At 33.7% G+C, this 17,378-nt stretch overlaps 1 protein-coding gene across 5 annotated transcripts in view; it reads left to right on the top strand.

The window, feature by feature from the left end:
* LSAMP (limbic system associated membrane protein) overlaps positions 1-17,378 on the top strand; it is a 776,712-nt gene that overhangs the window by 702,798 nt on the left and 56,536 nt on the right. For all 5 annotated transcript variants that reach the window (XM_074301295.1, XM_074301294.1, XM_074301293.1 and 2 more), the window contains exon 4: positions 13,970-14,104. In XM_074301295.1, coding sequence (XP_074157396.1) covers positions 13,970-14,104 — 135 coding nt within the window. The remainder of the gene's footprint in view (positions 1-13,969; positions 14,105-17,378) is intronic.

Here is a 17,378-nt window from a genome sequence, read left to right as displayed (position 1 = left end):
TCAAACTTATAGATATCACTGAGAATTTCTTCTTTAGCCAGGAACTTTTCCTAGCTCAATTTGTTCAGGTGTTGGTCCTCACAAAACATTTCCAGTAGGATGTCCCAATAACAATTGAAATCACAAATTTAAATATCTCCAAACTTCTCTCTTTGTTTTCCATGACAAATAGGTATTCCTTTCTAATCTGCCCCTTCTTGGTCATAACAGACAACTTTCTCTTCTTTCCCCTGCCCCAGAGGCTTACAGTGTTAAAGGGATAACTGGATTCTCATTTGTCTTCATATATCATCTATCACATTCAAATTGGCCAACCTAATGTAGGGGGATAGAATGAGGAAGAGCTATGTCCCAATCTCCCCCCAGATACTACTGTTCTACTTATAGAAAAATCTGGGTGAATGTCAAGCAACTCTCTATGGCTGTGACTTACAAAGATTTTGTGATCTGTGGAGTTCACTTGATCCACAAAATGTTGGTGTAATTATGTACTCTTCTTCCTAACTCTTCAAATTTCTCCAAATGTCATCTGGATCCATCTTTTTATCTAGATCTGGAAGGGACCGACAATCAATCCATCAACAAGCATCTATTGAGTACCTCTTATGTGTCAGAAACTGTGCTGAGGACATATAAAGAAGCAGTGGAGAGTTACTGCTAATTTAATGGGGGATTATATAATCTATATGCAAACAAATATATAGGAAGCAAGGTGTTCAGGATAAATAGGAAATAATTAATAGAAGGAATACATCGTCCTTACACTACCACAATTCTTCTGAAGTCCTCTCCTGTCATCCTTCCATGTCACTAGATTCTTTTTATGATTAGAGAGCCAGTGTTCTAAACAAATTTCATTGAAATCTTACCCCAGGATAATTTACACTTCTATTCCTTTCCCTCATCCTCTCTATCACAGTGTGTTCCCCAGATTCTTCCGATCTAACACAAAATTCATCTCCATGTATCTTCCTTAGTTAATAACTAACTATGTGTTTCTCATTATTTCTGTATTTTGCTAGTGACTCAACATTTATGCTTTGAATTTAGATCGCTATTTGTTTATACAAAATTTTACTACTTTAGTATTTTCATGTGTGATAATACTCTTTCACCAACTCAATTGTGAATTAATAAGAGCAAAATTTTAAATTGGAAGTGAGTTTAGAGGTCAGCATATAGTCCTTTCATTTTACAGATGAGGAAACTGAGGCACAGAAAGGCTAATACTATCTGCAAAATAATAGCTAGCATTTACATAATGGTTTATGACTTAAAACTTTACATGATTTACAAATTTTGCAAATTTGTTCTTGTTTTACCCTTAATGTTATTGTTATTTCTACTTTTCATAGGAGGAAACTGAGGCAGATAGAAGTTAAATGACTTGGGTTACATAGTTACTAAGAGTGTGAAGCTGGATTTGAACTGATGTATACTTGACTCCAGGGCCAACAGTCAACTTATAGTGCTAGCTAAATTGTCTCCTAAGAAAAACACAAGTAATAAATATCTAAGATGATGTTTGAAGCCTGATCCTTCTAATTCCAAGTCTAGTGTCCTACATAATAGAGTTCCAAATAAGGACATGAGGGGAAGAGTTATTGCTGGAAATACAAATAGAACACTATTCACAGTCTTCTTTGCTTTTATTTCTTTATTTGATTGTTGCTGGTGAACATATTGTACAATGTTGGGGAGGAGGGAAAAGAGAAGTCACTGAACATGTCCTTAGGGGGAAAAAAACAACATGAAAAGTGATCTAAGAACAGAAACTTGGTTTTAGCATTTGAAATTACTATAGAAAACTTCAAATGGCATGTATCCAGTGGTTTTTAATTGCCTAGATGATCATTTAGATGTTTCATACATTCTCCCTTTATTATTTGGCTATATACACACACACACACCCATATATATGTATATATATATAATTATAAATATATATTGTTATTGATCAATAGAAGCTGGCAACCACATTAAAATATATATTTCAATCATCGCTGTTATCTCATTTGCAACTTTTAAATTCTACATTCAGATTTTAGAGTCTAATTTCTACAATGATGTTAAAGACTTGACTCATCAGCCAATGACAAGATTCTTGTCTTTGAAGGCTTATACAGTGTCTGTTTCTCCCTAAACTAATGGTTTGCTAAGAAGTGGACTTCAGTTTTTTCCTCCTGTTGTTCTAAATTATTGTATTACTGATCCAATCCAATCCAATTATATCCAAACAGCATTCATTAAGGCACTGGGCAAAGAGAGATAAAACAAATAAATGAAGCAAAAACTACCTCTTTCCTTCGAATTCACATCCTGTTGGGAGGGATACATGCAAGGAACCATAAGGAATAACCTATCCTAAATTTTTGAGTATAAGTTCAAAATTGTGAAGGACAAACAGAACTTTAAGAAAACTGACCAAATTGTAAAGGGATGAATTAATTGTGAAGGAAAATGAAATTTTAAAATGCTATGGACAGAGGCAGAAAGGCAAACTGAAATGGAATCTACAGCTTCAAATTAGAGCAAACAGCTTACTGTCTGTATGTGAAAATGAAAATGCAAAACATAATGAATTTGGTTCCTGGAGATGCCAGGGAAATAATGCCAAAGTGTTCCTCAACACTAGGCTTATTCTCTTTCATGGAACCAGAGCCACTTTTGAATCTTTCTTACCATTGTGCTTGCCCCTGGTTTTTGGCTACTAACTGAAACCTCTAAGTTTACAGAAGGCAGAAAGCCAACTTCCATGGTCCACACTCCCTTGTGCTTTGCTGTTTAAACAGTGCTTACTTCCATGAAGCATTCTGCCCGTCTTCACCTATCCATATAGTATAACTATTCTCTCTCTTTCTCCATCTCCCTCTTCTTTGAAGTTCACTCTCTAGCATAAAGAACTTTTCTTTGTTAAATGTCCTAACTTCCAAGAATTAATCCCATTAATTCCTCATTTTCCCCTTATCCTTTGACCCATATCTCTTTAAATATTTCTTTAATTTCTCTTCCTGATTTCCACTTTCCTGGGATTTGTCCCAATCCCAATATGTTCACATTACCCTTTTAATTTACCACCCTTCACCCATCTCACTTGATAATAAGTTCTTTCAACCATCGGATAGTTTAACTATATGACACAGAAGAAACTCTAAATAAGGTTGTGAATCTGAGAAAACACAAACTTCAAAGGACTTGAGGGTAAGAGTTATCACTGCTGGAAATACAAATAGAACACTATTCACAGTCTTCTTTGCTTTTATTCCTTTATTTGATTGTTGCTGGTGAATATATTGTACAATGTTGGGGAGGAGGGAAAAGAGGAGCCAGTGAACATGTCCTTAGGAAAAAAACAACAACATGAAAAGTGATGTAAGAACAGAAACTTGGCTTCAGCATTTGAAGTTACTACAGAAAACTTCAAATGGCATTATTGATTTGTAATCCTTTTATCTATCATTTTTAACGGGTAAAATGTGATAGCTTGTTTCTGTTCTACTATCACTACTTTCCTCAACACACATTCATGAAAAAGCAAACCAGTAAGGTTTATGGGACTCCTTGAAAATAACTGGGTATATGTGAGTTTGCTTAGATAGATGTATATGTGGATGGGATAAGAGGATGGGATGAATAAACATTCTAAAACTGGCTAATGTGCATACAACTATTTATCACTCTCTTATCAAGCCTGAAAACACTAAGAAAATTTTTTTCTCTGACTGGTTGCCCCCATCCAAACAATCCGGACACTTCATGTTCTGATGTATTTTTCCCTCAAGGATATAGGGACTAATTCTCCTAAAAAGTACACAAGTTCACAAAGCTCAAAGTATAACTGTTTATTTACAGGTGAAAAGAAACAAAGAGAATTTATATCAGAGCCCCTAGAAAATTATAATTTGGCTAACTAGAAAACCTATCCTCTGAGGCTCTAATAACATCAAGCACTTAGAAATATTGTCCACTTGACTATATTGCTTATGTAGTTTTCCATTGTATGTATTATTCTGGGTGTTTTTTAGTCTCATACTTCCCTCCACAGTTCTTCTGATCATCTGAGCAACTCTGTTCAGCTCCTGCCCATTTAACCAGTGGCACTAGAACCCCCATCTATTCTGCAGGGATCTGCCTGTTCTTCCATATCCTCATTGATAGTTCTTGGCCACTGTTAACCTAGCTGTATACTTTATCTCATTCCACCCCAGGGTCCAAGGAAGGACTTTGCTCTTGGTGTTTCCCTCTGAATAGAATTCTACAATCCTCTCTTCAGAATTACCCAACCCCAGACACCAGGAATTTGCTTCTTTCCCCATAACTTTCCTAAATGAAGAGATAATAGGAATGGCTAATTTAAACCCCAGGCACTTCCCATATGGTTGAAGGATAGGTAAGTTGGATGGAAAGTCATTTACTAACATTTCTCACTCTTCTCTCCATTTGAATGAATAAGAAAATCCTTAGTCTTCCCTATACTTAAAAGGAAGTAGCTAATCTATATTTCAAGAATGCTTTGCTATCTATGGAATTATCAATCCTGGTGTTTCATTTTTAATAATTCCTTTCATTTATTGATGAAAAATTACTTTGTTACTGTTGTTGGAACTCTCCATGATTTCTTTTGGTGTTTTTTTGGCAAATGGTTTTTGGCAAGTGGCCTGCTATTATTTCCTTTACCATCTCACTTTACAGGGGAGGGAAATGAGGCAAATAAGATTTAATTACTTGCCGAAAGTCACACATCTAATAAGTGTCTGAATCCAGATTTGAACTCAGGAAGATGAATCTCCCTAATTCTAGGCCCAGAGCTCTATCAAGGGTGCCACCTAGATGACCCCAAAATAATTTGCCTCTTTCCAAATAAAAAGTCTGAAAGAGTGTTTACTTTAAAAGACATAAAATAACCAAAAGCAGTCTTTTTTTTTTTTTTTTACCAGTTCCATACCAGTGTAAAAAATGCTTTTTAAAAAATCCAAAGAGCTATAATTCAGTTAAGTGGTGGGTGGTTTGTCACTCAAAAGATGAGACTTTATGTGGGCATGTCCCAGGGAACTGTGAATAATAAGGACACATTGTTAATGAGTAAAAGACTGTGCATATAAATGATATTCTATTCACTTTCCCAGATGGATATACTACAGAAGAAACAAAGGGAGATTTTCTAAGCCAATGATGGTACAGTGGCTTAGAATCAAGAAGATTCTTATTCACAAATTCAAAGCCGGCCTCAGACACTTATTAGCTGTGTGACTCTGGGCAAGTCATTTATCCCTGTTTGTCTAAATTTCCTCATTGAGAAAATGAGCTGGAAAAGCAAATGACAAACCACTCTAGTATCTTTGCCAAGAAAACCCATTATAAGGTCCATGAATAGTTGGACATGCCTGAAATGACTGAACATTTATGGATATGAGTCCACATTGAATTTAAGTTTTTCTGTAGGCTGATAAAAGAAGAAATAGGTATATTTGGGTAGCACTAGTTTGTAGATACAAAAAAAAAATCATTACTCTCAAAGTTGCATTGTGTAAAAACAACCAGGAGCTCCAAGTACCTATAGTCATCTAGGCTTCTTTAATCCTTCGTTTAAATTATTCTTAACCAACTTGCTTTCATATAATAACTAAATGAAGAGGTTTCTTTACTCTCACTTGTGGCCTTTCACCTGATGAATGTAGAAATATTAAAAAGAACTAAAATGTGCAGCTTCAGTAAACAGTGACTAAAAAGGAAGATATGCTAATTATATGCAAAAATTTGAAAGGTACATATAGTGCCTAGGGAAGATGAGGAGTTATTTTGTCCAGTAGTGGACAGGAAATCAACAGGAAAAATGGAATATCATTGAGAAAGAGAAAATTTAAACTAAACATCAATTACCAAAATAAATAGAATGAAGAATAGAGCCTGCAAAGAAATGGGAAAAAGGTTGAGGTTTTCAAAACAGAATACTGAACTTATATTTCTTTAGTTTAATTTGTTTAGTTTAATACACTGCTTTTTGAATCATCTTGGGAAAGAAAAATCAGAACAAAAGGGAAAAACCATGGGAGAGATAAAAAAAAAACAGAAAAAATAAATGAATATAACATGTATTGATTTACATTTAATCACCATAGTTCTTTTTCTGGATGCAGATGGCATTTTTTGTCCAAAGTCTATTGGGATTGCTTTGGATCACTGAACCATTGAAAAGAACCAAATCTTTCATAGTTGATCATTGCATATTCTTGCTGTTATTGTGTACAATGTATCCCTGATTCTGCTTATTTTGCTTAGCATCAGTTCATGTAAACCTTTCTATAATCATCTTGTTCATAATTTTTATAGAACTATTATATTCCATCTTATACCACAATTTGCCCAGCCATTCCCCAATTGATGGGCATCTACTCATTTCCCATTTTTGATACCACAAAAAAGAGGTGCTACAAACATTTTTGCACATATGAGTCCTTTTTCCTTTTTTAAGATTTCATTTGGAGAGAGAGATGCAATAATGGCATTATAGAGTCAAAGGGTATGCTGCAATGTGATGTTTGTATTAAAATAGAAGGTCCTTCTTATTCTTTTCTTAGGTAATAGGGGTTAAGTGACTTGCCCAAGGTCGCACAGCTAATAAGTGTTGTGTCAGAGGCCAAATTTGACCAGTGTTCTATTCACTGCACCATCTAGCTATCCCCTAAATTTATATTTCTAGTAAACATTTTAAGGTGGACAGAGACTAGAGGCAAAAGCTATAATTTTGTAACCAGGAACTAAGGGGCATATGTGGGGCCAGGTTACTCCTAAAATGAAAAACAATTAATTCAGCAATAGAAGGATCCTCAAAATTTTTTAAGCTAGAGAAAATTCATTGAGTTTGCATCAAGACAACAGACTAGACATGAACACAGAATTGTTGAGTTGAGAATTAGTAATCAAAATGGGTTATAAGAATAAAAGAAATATTTGCAATAGGAAAAGATGTCAATCAGTAAAGGGCCTGTTCCATGATGGACCTAAATTCTTTCATCCGTACAATGAAAGGGCTGGACTCGATGACCATTAAGGTACTATACAACTCTACATCTATGGTTCTATGAACTCCTAAAATTACATATATAATAGTTATCTATAACTTCATGTGTTGTAAATCTAGGCAGCTAGATTTTGGAGTCAGGAAAGACTGGAGTTCAATCCTGTCTCAGACACTGAATAACTAGCTATGTAATCATGATCAAGTAACTTCACTTCTTTGGATCTTAGTTTTCTAATCTATAAAACTGAGACTTAGAGACAATTCAGGCTCTAAGATCTCTTTTACCTATAAATTTATAAATGTATAGACAAAGAACTATACATTTCAAGTTGGAAGACACTTCCAACTTGATTTCAACTCTCTCATTTTACAGATTGAGGAAACTGACAAAGAGGGTGAAGGAACAAAGGACTTGAGATCCAGAGTGGAAAGATCTATGACTGGGCAATACATTTAGAGTTAGAGGACACAGGTTCATAGCCTAATTTACCATTTACCTCTTTTTTTAAAACAGTATTTTATTTTTCCCAATTACATATAGAGTTTTAAATATCCACTTTTATAAGATTTCGACTTTTGTATTCTTCCCTCCAAGACAATAAGTAATCTGATAAATGTTACACATGTACTATCATATTAAACATATTTCTACATTGGTCATGTTGTGAAACAGAAATGAAAGCACAAGGGAAAAAAAGATAAATATAATATGCTTCGATCTGCATTAAAACTATAAAATTCTTTCTTGGGATATACCATTTACCTCCTTGCCAGTTCCCTAATCTATAAAACTATTGGTTAAATAGCCTGTAAAATATCTTTAAATCTATATTCCTATGAAATATACACAAATCGAATACAAGCTAATTTGGGAGGAATGGGAGTTGCTATTGGATCATTAAAATCCTGTCTACACTTCCTGATCCCACTAGTGGTTTTCTTAGCAGAGATACTGAAGTGGTTTTGCATTTCCTTCTCCAGCTTATTTTACAGATGAGAGAACTGAAGCAAAGATAGTTAAATGACTTGCACAGGGAATGGGAATAAGGATAAAGAATTGCTTTCTGGAGAAAGTAGTATTGGAGCTAAATTTTGAAGGAAACAAGGAATTCTAAGAAGTGAGCATGAATAGGGACTACATTTCAGGAATGGAAGAGAGCCAGTGGAAAGATATGATTTAGACATGTATAAGAAACAACAAGAAGACCAATTAGGCTAAACTATAAATTTCAGGAAGGGAATGACAAGATCATCATTAAAGCTTAGTAAAATCATTTTAGGATCTTCATGAAAGATAAAATAAATGGAGATAAACTTAATTCAACTATTAGAAAACTATTAAAGTAGTTCAGGCAACAGATTATGAATATCTGAACTAAGCAATCAAATTCAAGAGAACAGAACAGAAGAGAATATTATGTGGAATTAGCACACAAAGTCTGGGAATTGACTTGATACAGGTATGAGGGACCATAATGAATCAAAGACTGAAGTGGCAGAACTTGATGACAGGAAAGCTCATGATATCTTTGACAGAAATAGAGAAGTTTAGATAAGGAGTAGGTTTGAGAAGACATTTTCCATTAGGTTTGAGAAGATATTTTCCATTCCAAAAATGTCAAGTTTTGTGAACATCTAGTTTGGCTAATATACAGCTTTTGGTGAAGGATAGAAATGAGAGAAAGAGAGAGAGAGAGAGAGAGAGAGAGAGAGAGAGAGAGAGAGAGAGAGAGAGAGAGAGAGAGAGAGAGAGAGAGAGAGAGAGAAAAGGTAGGTAGTGTAGTAAATAGTTTACCAGCCCTGGAGTAAGAAAGCCTGGATAATGTGATGTTGAAGGCACTAAAAGAAAGTAGGAATAGAACTGAAACAAAGTCCATTATCTCCAACTTCAGGTCTTCATATCAAAGATAGAATTTAAACTCAAGTCTTCTTCAATCCATTTCCGGCACTCTAATGGTAACAATATGCTGCTTTTCATGTTGGAAAAACAGGGGGACTTCTAATTGAGTTGTGGGATATTCACTGGGTTCTACTAATTTTTTTCTAGTAGTGGGGAGGATTCATGTTGAGGATCTGTATCATAGTGTAACCAGATAATATATAAAAATGCTGGAGAGGGGAAGGCAGGTAAGAAATATTAAGGAGCTTATACAATATAAGAACTCACTAAATCCAAGTCATGCAGTTTCTCCAAGACAAAATTGTATAGTAGAGGAAAGAATAACAAAGGTACAAAGTTTCAGGAAAAATCAACCAATTACTTAAGTCTCAGGAAGTATGGAAAATTCAAAAGAGTTAAAAATACAGCTAAGCAGTCAATTTGTGCTTTCTCAAGGACTTCTGAAAGCTATCCTCTTTCAAGCCTCCTTGTCCAAGGTTTATGTGCTTCAGCTATTGCTGACACTGCCTTTGGGATGGTCTGGCACGCATGACTTAATTTCCTGCTATTTAGATCATGGGTCACCATAAGACATTTTGCCTCAAATCATTGGGGATTGATAGGGGATGCCAAGGAATGTGGTGTAAATATGGGGTCTTAGGCATATTTATGTTGTTAGCAGAGGAACAATAATAGAACATTTTAGTGGGAAACATTATTGAAGACTTCTTTTGTTGATGTCTCCATTTTATTTTTTTATTGTAGTAAGTTTATTTATTTTTAGTATACATTGCTTTATGAATCATGTTGGGAGAGAAAAATCAAAGCAAAAGGGAAAAACTATGGGAGAGCTAAAAAACAGAAGAAAGAAGTGAACACAGCATGTGTTGATTTACATTCAATCTTTTAGTTCTTTTTCTGGATGCAAATGGGACTTTCTGTCCAAAGTCTATTGGGATTGCTTTAGTTCACTGAACCACAAAGAAGAAACAAGTCTTTCATGGTTGATCATTGTATATTCTTACTGTTATTGTATACAATGTATTTCTGGTTCTGATTGTTTTGCTTAGCATCAGTTTATGTAAATCTTTTCAGGCCTTTCTATAATCAGTTTGTTCATCATTTTTTTATAGATCAATAATATTCCATTACTTGCATGTACCACACCTTGTTTAGCCATTCCCAAATTGATGGGCATCCACTCCTTTTCCAATACTTTGTTACCACAAAAAGAGCTGCTACAAATATTTGTGTACATTGTTTCCCTCTGTTATGATTTCCTTGAGATACAGACCCAGTAATGGCACTCCTGAGTCAAAGGGTATTCACTTTTATAGCTCTTTGGGCATAGTTCCAAATTGCTTTCTAGAATGTTGGGTCATTTCACAACTCCACCAATAATGCATTAGTGTCCCAGTTTTCCCCCATCCCCTGCAACATTTATTATTATCTTTTCCTGTCATCTGAGAGGTGTGAGGTGGTACCTCAGAGTTGTTTTAATTTGCATTTATTTATCAATAGTGATTTAGAACATTTTTTCATATAACTGTAAATGGTTTTAATTTTGTCATCTGAAAGTTTTCTGTTAATATCCTTTGACCATTTATCAATTGGGGAATGATTTGTATGCTTATAAATTTGATACAATTCTTTATATAAAATTCAATACAATTCTTTATATATTTTAGAAATGAGACTTTTATCAGAAATACTGGCTGTAAAGACTTTTTCCCCAGCTTTGTTACCTCCCTTTTAATTTTATTTGTATTGGTTTTATTTGTGCAAAACCTTTTTAATTGATGTAATCAAAGTTGTCACTTTTTCTTTTTATAATATTCTATATTTCTTCTTTGATTATAAATTCTTCTTGGTCATAAGACCAAGTTCTTCTTGGTCATAAAAGAATCTTCTCCAGTCAGATCTTCTCCAAATATCTGATGGATAAATTATCCCTTGTTCTAATTTGTTTATCATATCATCCTTTATGACCAAATCTTATTTCCATTTTGGGTGTGAGGGTTATGAAATGTAGGTCTCTATTGAGTTTCTGATATATTATTGTCCAGTTTTCCCAGAAATTTTTGTCAAATAGCAAGTTTTTATGTGACCCCCAAATTGATTTTTTTGCTTAATTGCATATATTTGTTATAAGAGAAGTCTTCAACTTGTAGATGGGGAAATGAGTTAATGGATAGCAAAATATATAAAAAATTAAAGCATCAATGAAGCATTTTTTAAATACATAGAAGAAAACAAAAATAAATATATAGGCAAAAGCAAAGATAGAAAAAATTTCTTATTACCTTTTAAATTTTTCTCTGTACATAATATACATATATAGAAGAAGCCATGTGATATGGTGAATGCTGGCTCTGGAATCAAGAGGACTTGAGTTCATATCCAACCTCAAACTATTACTGGCTTTATTGACCTTCAGAAAAAGGGGTCATAAAGAGCCAGACACAATTATAACAACTCAACAATAAATATATATGTGTGTGTGTGTGTGTGTGTATAAAATCATATATATATATGTATACATACATGCAAATACACACACCCCTACACATACACATATATATGGTATCCCAAAATCTCCTATATATGCTGATATAGACATTTATAATAATATATAATACAATATAGCTATATATTTAACCTATATCAAATATAAATTCAGTCTATATATAATCCTCTTTCTTTTTTATATGCTATGTTGTTTGTTTTTGAATTTACAAGAGTTTACAATACAAAAGAATTTATACTAAAGTCTGCTTAAGAGGCAGTCTTGACAAAATACAATAAGAGTATTTATAGTCTCTAGTATTCCCTGACTCTCATCTGTGGTGTTATACTTTAAAGATTCTGGATCTGCTTGTTTTGGTATCCTGGTTAATCTAGCTAATGGACTTGGCCTGCATACTAGGGGCAGCATATGCTTCTTTGTTGGCTAACAGTTATGGGTATGTGACCATCAGGGAATGTTCTGGAAAGGAAAACATCTCGTAGTATATGAAAATTGCTACTGATTATTGATCACAAGTAAGCTTGTGCCTATATAAGTTAGATTCTATAGCAGCTTTAAACTCCTTACCCTATTTTACTCCTCTTACAACTTTCCAAGAAAATTTAGTTATGCTTTTATCCCACTTATTCAGAAAGACTAGATTTTTGATGCAATGCATACTTGCTCTCTGTTCCTTCCACATGGTTCATATATAGAGTTCCCTCCTAAAGAGTTAATTAATTTATCATTTATACTTTTTTGAAAAGGACAGTTGGGCCAGAATAAAGAAGAGATGGGACAAATTCTTATGGAAGATCAATATATACAGTTTTACTAGTATTGTGATTTGTTTCTAATTACCATTTATCACCAGATAAGCTATGAGTAGCTCACTCCTTGGGACCCTTGATCTATTCCATAGTACCCAGTTATCATTAACACTTGCCCTTCAATTTGATAAGACATGTGAAATTAATCTGGATGGTATCATGGTCCATTGAGTCATCCAAGTTTATTACCTTTGATTCCTGCTTCTCCCTGACTGTGCATCTTCTCATTTTGTCAAAGTTTATTAAAGCTGCCACGCCAACATCTCTTACTTCTGTCGCCTTCTCTCCAATTATACACTTACCAGCATAGCCCAGATCGTCACCATATCTTGCCTAAACTACTACTATAGCTAATTATTACAAAACTGTAATCACTGTTCCCTTCTTCTAGTCTTTTCCTTACCCATTCCACATACAAATCAAAATAATCTTTTGTTAAGACAAAATTTTTTTTTCACATTTGCAAAGCATTTTAATTGTAATATCTTTTTTTTTAATTAAAGCCTTTTATTTTCAAAATATATACATGGACAATTTCAACATTTATCCTTATAAAATCTTGTGTTATAAATTATTCCTCCTTCTTCCCACCCCCTAGATGGCTAGTAATCCAATAAATGTTAAACATGTACAAATTTCCACAAAACCTTTTTTTAAAACAACCTGTTTTTAAGTAAAACTCCTCAGTTCAAAAATTTTCTGTGACTCTTCCTCATCAAAGGAATCAAATACATATTACTTTAGAGTCTGGCATTGAAGGCCCTCCATAGTTTCCTACCTACCTGTCCAAATCAAGATGAATCAAGTAAAGTCAAATGCATTTATTAAATGCCTATCATGTGACAGACACTGTACTAAGTACTTTCCAGTCTTATTCCATGCTACTTTCCTTCTGAAACTGTACATTCCAACTTATTGGACTCCGGGACGTTCCTAAAGCCAGTGCTTCATTCCTAACTCTATGTGTATTAGCACATGCCTAGAATCTGCTTCTTAGAATCTGAAGAACCAGCTTAGATACTCCCTCATCTAACCTTTTCTGTTAGCCTAGTTGATATTGTTCGTGTTCATTCTTTCTCTCTCTCTCCCTTTCTCTCCCCCAGCTCCATTTTCTTTAAATCATACTTATTTATGGACATATTAAAACTACAATTTCCCCAATGAAGTATAAACCCCTGGAAGGCAGAAACTTCTATTTTTAATCTTCATATATTCAAACCTACTAGTTCAGTGCTTTGAACATCATAATAGGTGTTTAATAAGAAATGAATTTTTAAAATTGATTGGTGACATGCTTTAATATTGAACAGCAGAATCAGTGGCAGTTTCAAAAGTGTGGAAGTTATGTTAATAGAGTATATGTGCAGTGGCATAAAATAGGAAATAGGGAGTATGACTTTGACTAGTACATATATTCAATCAGATTCAGTTAAATTCTATTCAGATCAACAAATATCTATTATCTACTATTAAGAAAGCATGATCCTAGGTGCCAGAGATACAGAGCCAAAAAGAAAATGGAAGCTACTGACAATGAGTTTGAGTTTTACTTGAATTTACAATTTTTTCTTAGAGAAACAATGTGAAGTTGATACCACATGAGAATATGGTCTGTTTAACATTTATACACACACACATACATACATACATACATACATATATGTTATGTGTGTATATTCCTTATGCTCTTTTGTTGGTACAAATATGATATTCATTGATCTATCTGTTTTTAGGAAGAGAATTTGAAGGAGAAGAAGAGTATCTGGAGATCCTTGGAATCACAAGGGAGCAGTCAGGCAAATATGAGTGCAAAGCTGCCAATGAGGTTTCCTCAGCAGATGTCAAACAAGTCAAGGTCACTGTGAACTGTGAGTATGTCATGTATGAATCACAAATGCAATTAGCACAGAGGTCTAAGGAAGTAATTTCCAAAGATTCCAGATAATAATAGCCAAGGGCATTTCAGGTTAAACAAAAATTCTATTCTGGTCAGAGCTGGGTTACATTCAGATTTTCCAATAGTAAAATGTGGTCCTGAGATCTGAGATCTGGCCTCTGCCAAGATAATCACTAAGAGATTATTTTTTAAAAATTATATATATATATATTAATTTAATAGTTTATTTACCAGATATATGCATGGGTAATTTTACAACATTGACAATTGCCAAACCTTTTGTTCTAATTTTTCCCCTCCTTCCCCCACCCAGATGACAGATTGACCAACACTTGTTAAATGTATTAAAGTATAAATCAAATACAACATATGTATACTTGTCCAAACAGTTGTCTTGCTGTACAAAAAGAATCGGACTTTGAAATAGTGTACAATTAGCCTGTGAAGGAAATCAAAAATGCAGGCAGTCAAAAACAGAGGAACTGGGAATTCCATGTAGTGGTTCATAGTCATCTCCCAGAGTTCTTTCGCTGAGTGCACCTGGTTCATTCATCACAGCTCAATTAGAACTGATTTGGTTCATCTCATTGTTGAAGAGGGCCACGTCCATCAGAATTAATCATCATACAGTACTGTTGAAGTATACAATGATCTCCTGGTCCTGCTCATTTCACTCAGCATAAGTCTCTCCAAAGAAGAATAACATATAAATAATTTTATTTTCGTAATGCTTTTTCCAATCAGTTACCAAATACATAGGGATATAGATTTAAAATATGATAATTAAGTTAATACTGACTTCCTGAATAACTATGAGATTTTGATCAAATCCTTTGTTCAGATGCCACAAACTGTCATTCATATCAAAAGATTGAGGATTGTTCAATAATTCAATATTAATGATCATTTCATCAGAATAACTAGAAATTATTTCACTAATATGCATTATTACTAGGTAAATAAATAAAAGCACTTTGAGCCTATAATAAAAAGTTTATCTGTTTAACAAAAATAAGAATAGAAAATAAAAATGAGTGAAAGAAGAAGGGGAATGAAACTCTGTGATGTCACCCAACAAAGCATGTTTTAAATTCACTTACACTGTACAAAAAGAAACATCTTTCTACTGAGATATCTTTATTTCAAAGTTTTACCTAGTGACAGGATAATCTAGCTGCTCAGGCCTGCCTTTTTGTACAATCACTGAATTCCCATTCTGAAGTGTATGAGACTGGATTTCCACTCTAGTTCCATTACTTTCTGCTTTGTTATATTCACTATGCCATTAAACTCATATGGAGTTTGGGGGACAGTCTCTGAAGGAGGTTGTGAAATCTCCTTCATGACAGATGCTTCAAAACAGAATTGTCATCTATCTGCCTTACATGTTCAAGGAACTGATATTCTAGGAAAGAAGGGCTTTATTTAATGATATTTGAGGTATCTTAAAAGTCTATGTTTGTTTTTTATAACACTCTTGATTCTTATGATATGTCATTATTATTAATCTCCAATAAAGAAAAGAGAGAGAAAAGACAGGGAAAGGGATCAGGAAAAGGAAAGAGAGGGGTGGACAGACAGACATTTATAGTTTCAGAGACAAATTAAAAATTTCCATGCTATAAAATGCTTTGGGACTTTTTCAGATGAAAGGCATTTTCTCTGAATGTTTATATAAATTTATAATTAGGTCAGTTCACTTCTTTTATGTGCATACATCCTCACCAATATCATCTACCACTTTCCTGACTTTTGGAGTTAAGATTTCATTTTATATTAATTGACCTTCATCTTAATTAGATTGCATGGAGCCCAATCATGGAGTACATGGAAAATATTTATGCTTCCATTGTGTGAAACTTCAAAGTGGCATGGATTGCAGATTGTTCCTAAGATCAAAGCTATCGGCCTAGGCCATATTATTAGTGCAATTAGCCTGACATTGCTCCTTCTTGACTATCCCCAAAGTATAGCATAGAACGACCAAATGACAGCCAATTTTCAAGGAAGACATTTTATGAAAATTGGAGACTTTTTTTGCTAGTGACAATTGAATCACAAAACAAAGTAGAAACAGCACTATAAGCTTCTATGAAATTCCTTTTACCTATTTGTCCATAAATCTCTGAGGAGAGCCCCTGAGGATCTCTAGTATTTATTATCACAACTAAGAAATATTTCACAAGTATATTGTGCTATCTCAAAGTAACCTCTAAATTTGATTTCAATCCTGAACAAAATTTAGAAAGTACAATGAGACACTAATTCCCTTAAGAATCATCTTTCTTCTAATATATTCTCAGACTGAGTTTATGTGACACTATAGCAATTGGATGAAAACTTTTAAAAAATCAATTCATCAATAAGTTGTTGCAACTATACTATTCATCTTCACTGATTTGAATGGTTGTAGAATACAGATAAAGATGCCAGGTTTGATTTTTAAGGAACTGAAGGACATTGTAGAATTACATTTTTATGCAGAAAGCAGTGTATCGGGAGAAAAGTTTCAGTATAAAAAACAAGATGGAAAGGACCCAAAAGATAGGGATGCACTTTAATTCATGCCTAGAATTGGGGTAAAATGGTATTACATAAATAACATAGAAAGGGAATAAGTTGGGGCCACTTAAAACTTGAAGCTAAGAAATAGTTTTTAAGTCTTTTTTTGAGAAAGAGCATTTTGTTGCAGAAGCAATTGCTTATTTTCCAAGGAATGATTAGATGGACCCATGAGTAATGTAAGAAGTATCAATAGAAAAAAAAAGTCATGATAGTTGGTGACAGAGAAACTTAAAAATAAAATTATCTTTCGTAGGGGATGATGATGATTGATGATGATGATAGCAGCTAGCATTTGCACAGAACTTTTATGTTTGCAAAAGATTTTACAGATATTATCTCATCTGATCCTCAAAACAATCACGAGTGGTGTGAAGTCCTATCCACTTCTTTGTTATGTTTTCCTTCAGCTGTCTTAAGAATCAATTCCCCAATGTCTTTAAAACTGTGTCACTTTTAGCAAAGACCTTATCTGTATATATTTGATCAAATCTATTTTTTTACTATCTTTTTTTATTCAGTAACATTTTTACTTCTATAAATATAGTCAGGACTATGATGGATATTAAGAGTCCAAATATAGTGGTTCCACAGTCTTTGATAGTGAAAAAAGACTTTTTTAGTAAAAATTCTGTAAATCTCCATTTTCCATCTGTTTACTGCCCTCTTTTTAGTTCAAATCC

The sequence above is a fragment of the Sminthopsis crassicaudata genome, chromosome 3 (genome assembly GCF_048593235.1).
Source record: "Sminthopsis crassicaudata isolate SCR6 chromosome 3, ASM4859323v1, whole genome shotgun sequence".
Lineage (NCBI taxonomy): Eukaryota > Metazoa > Chordata > Mammalia > Dasyuromorphia > Dasyuridae > Sminthopsis > Sminthopsis crassicaudata.
This window is presented reverse-complemented; position numbering and strand designations above follow the sequence as displayed.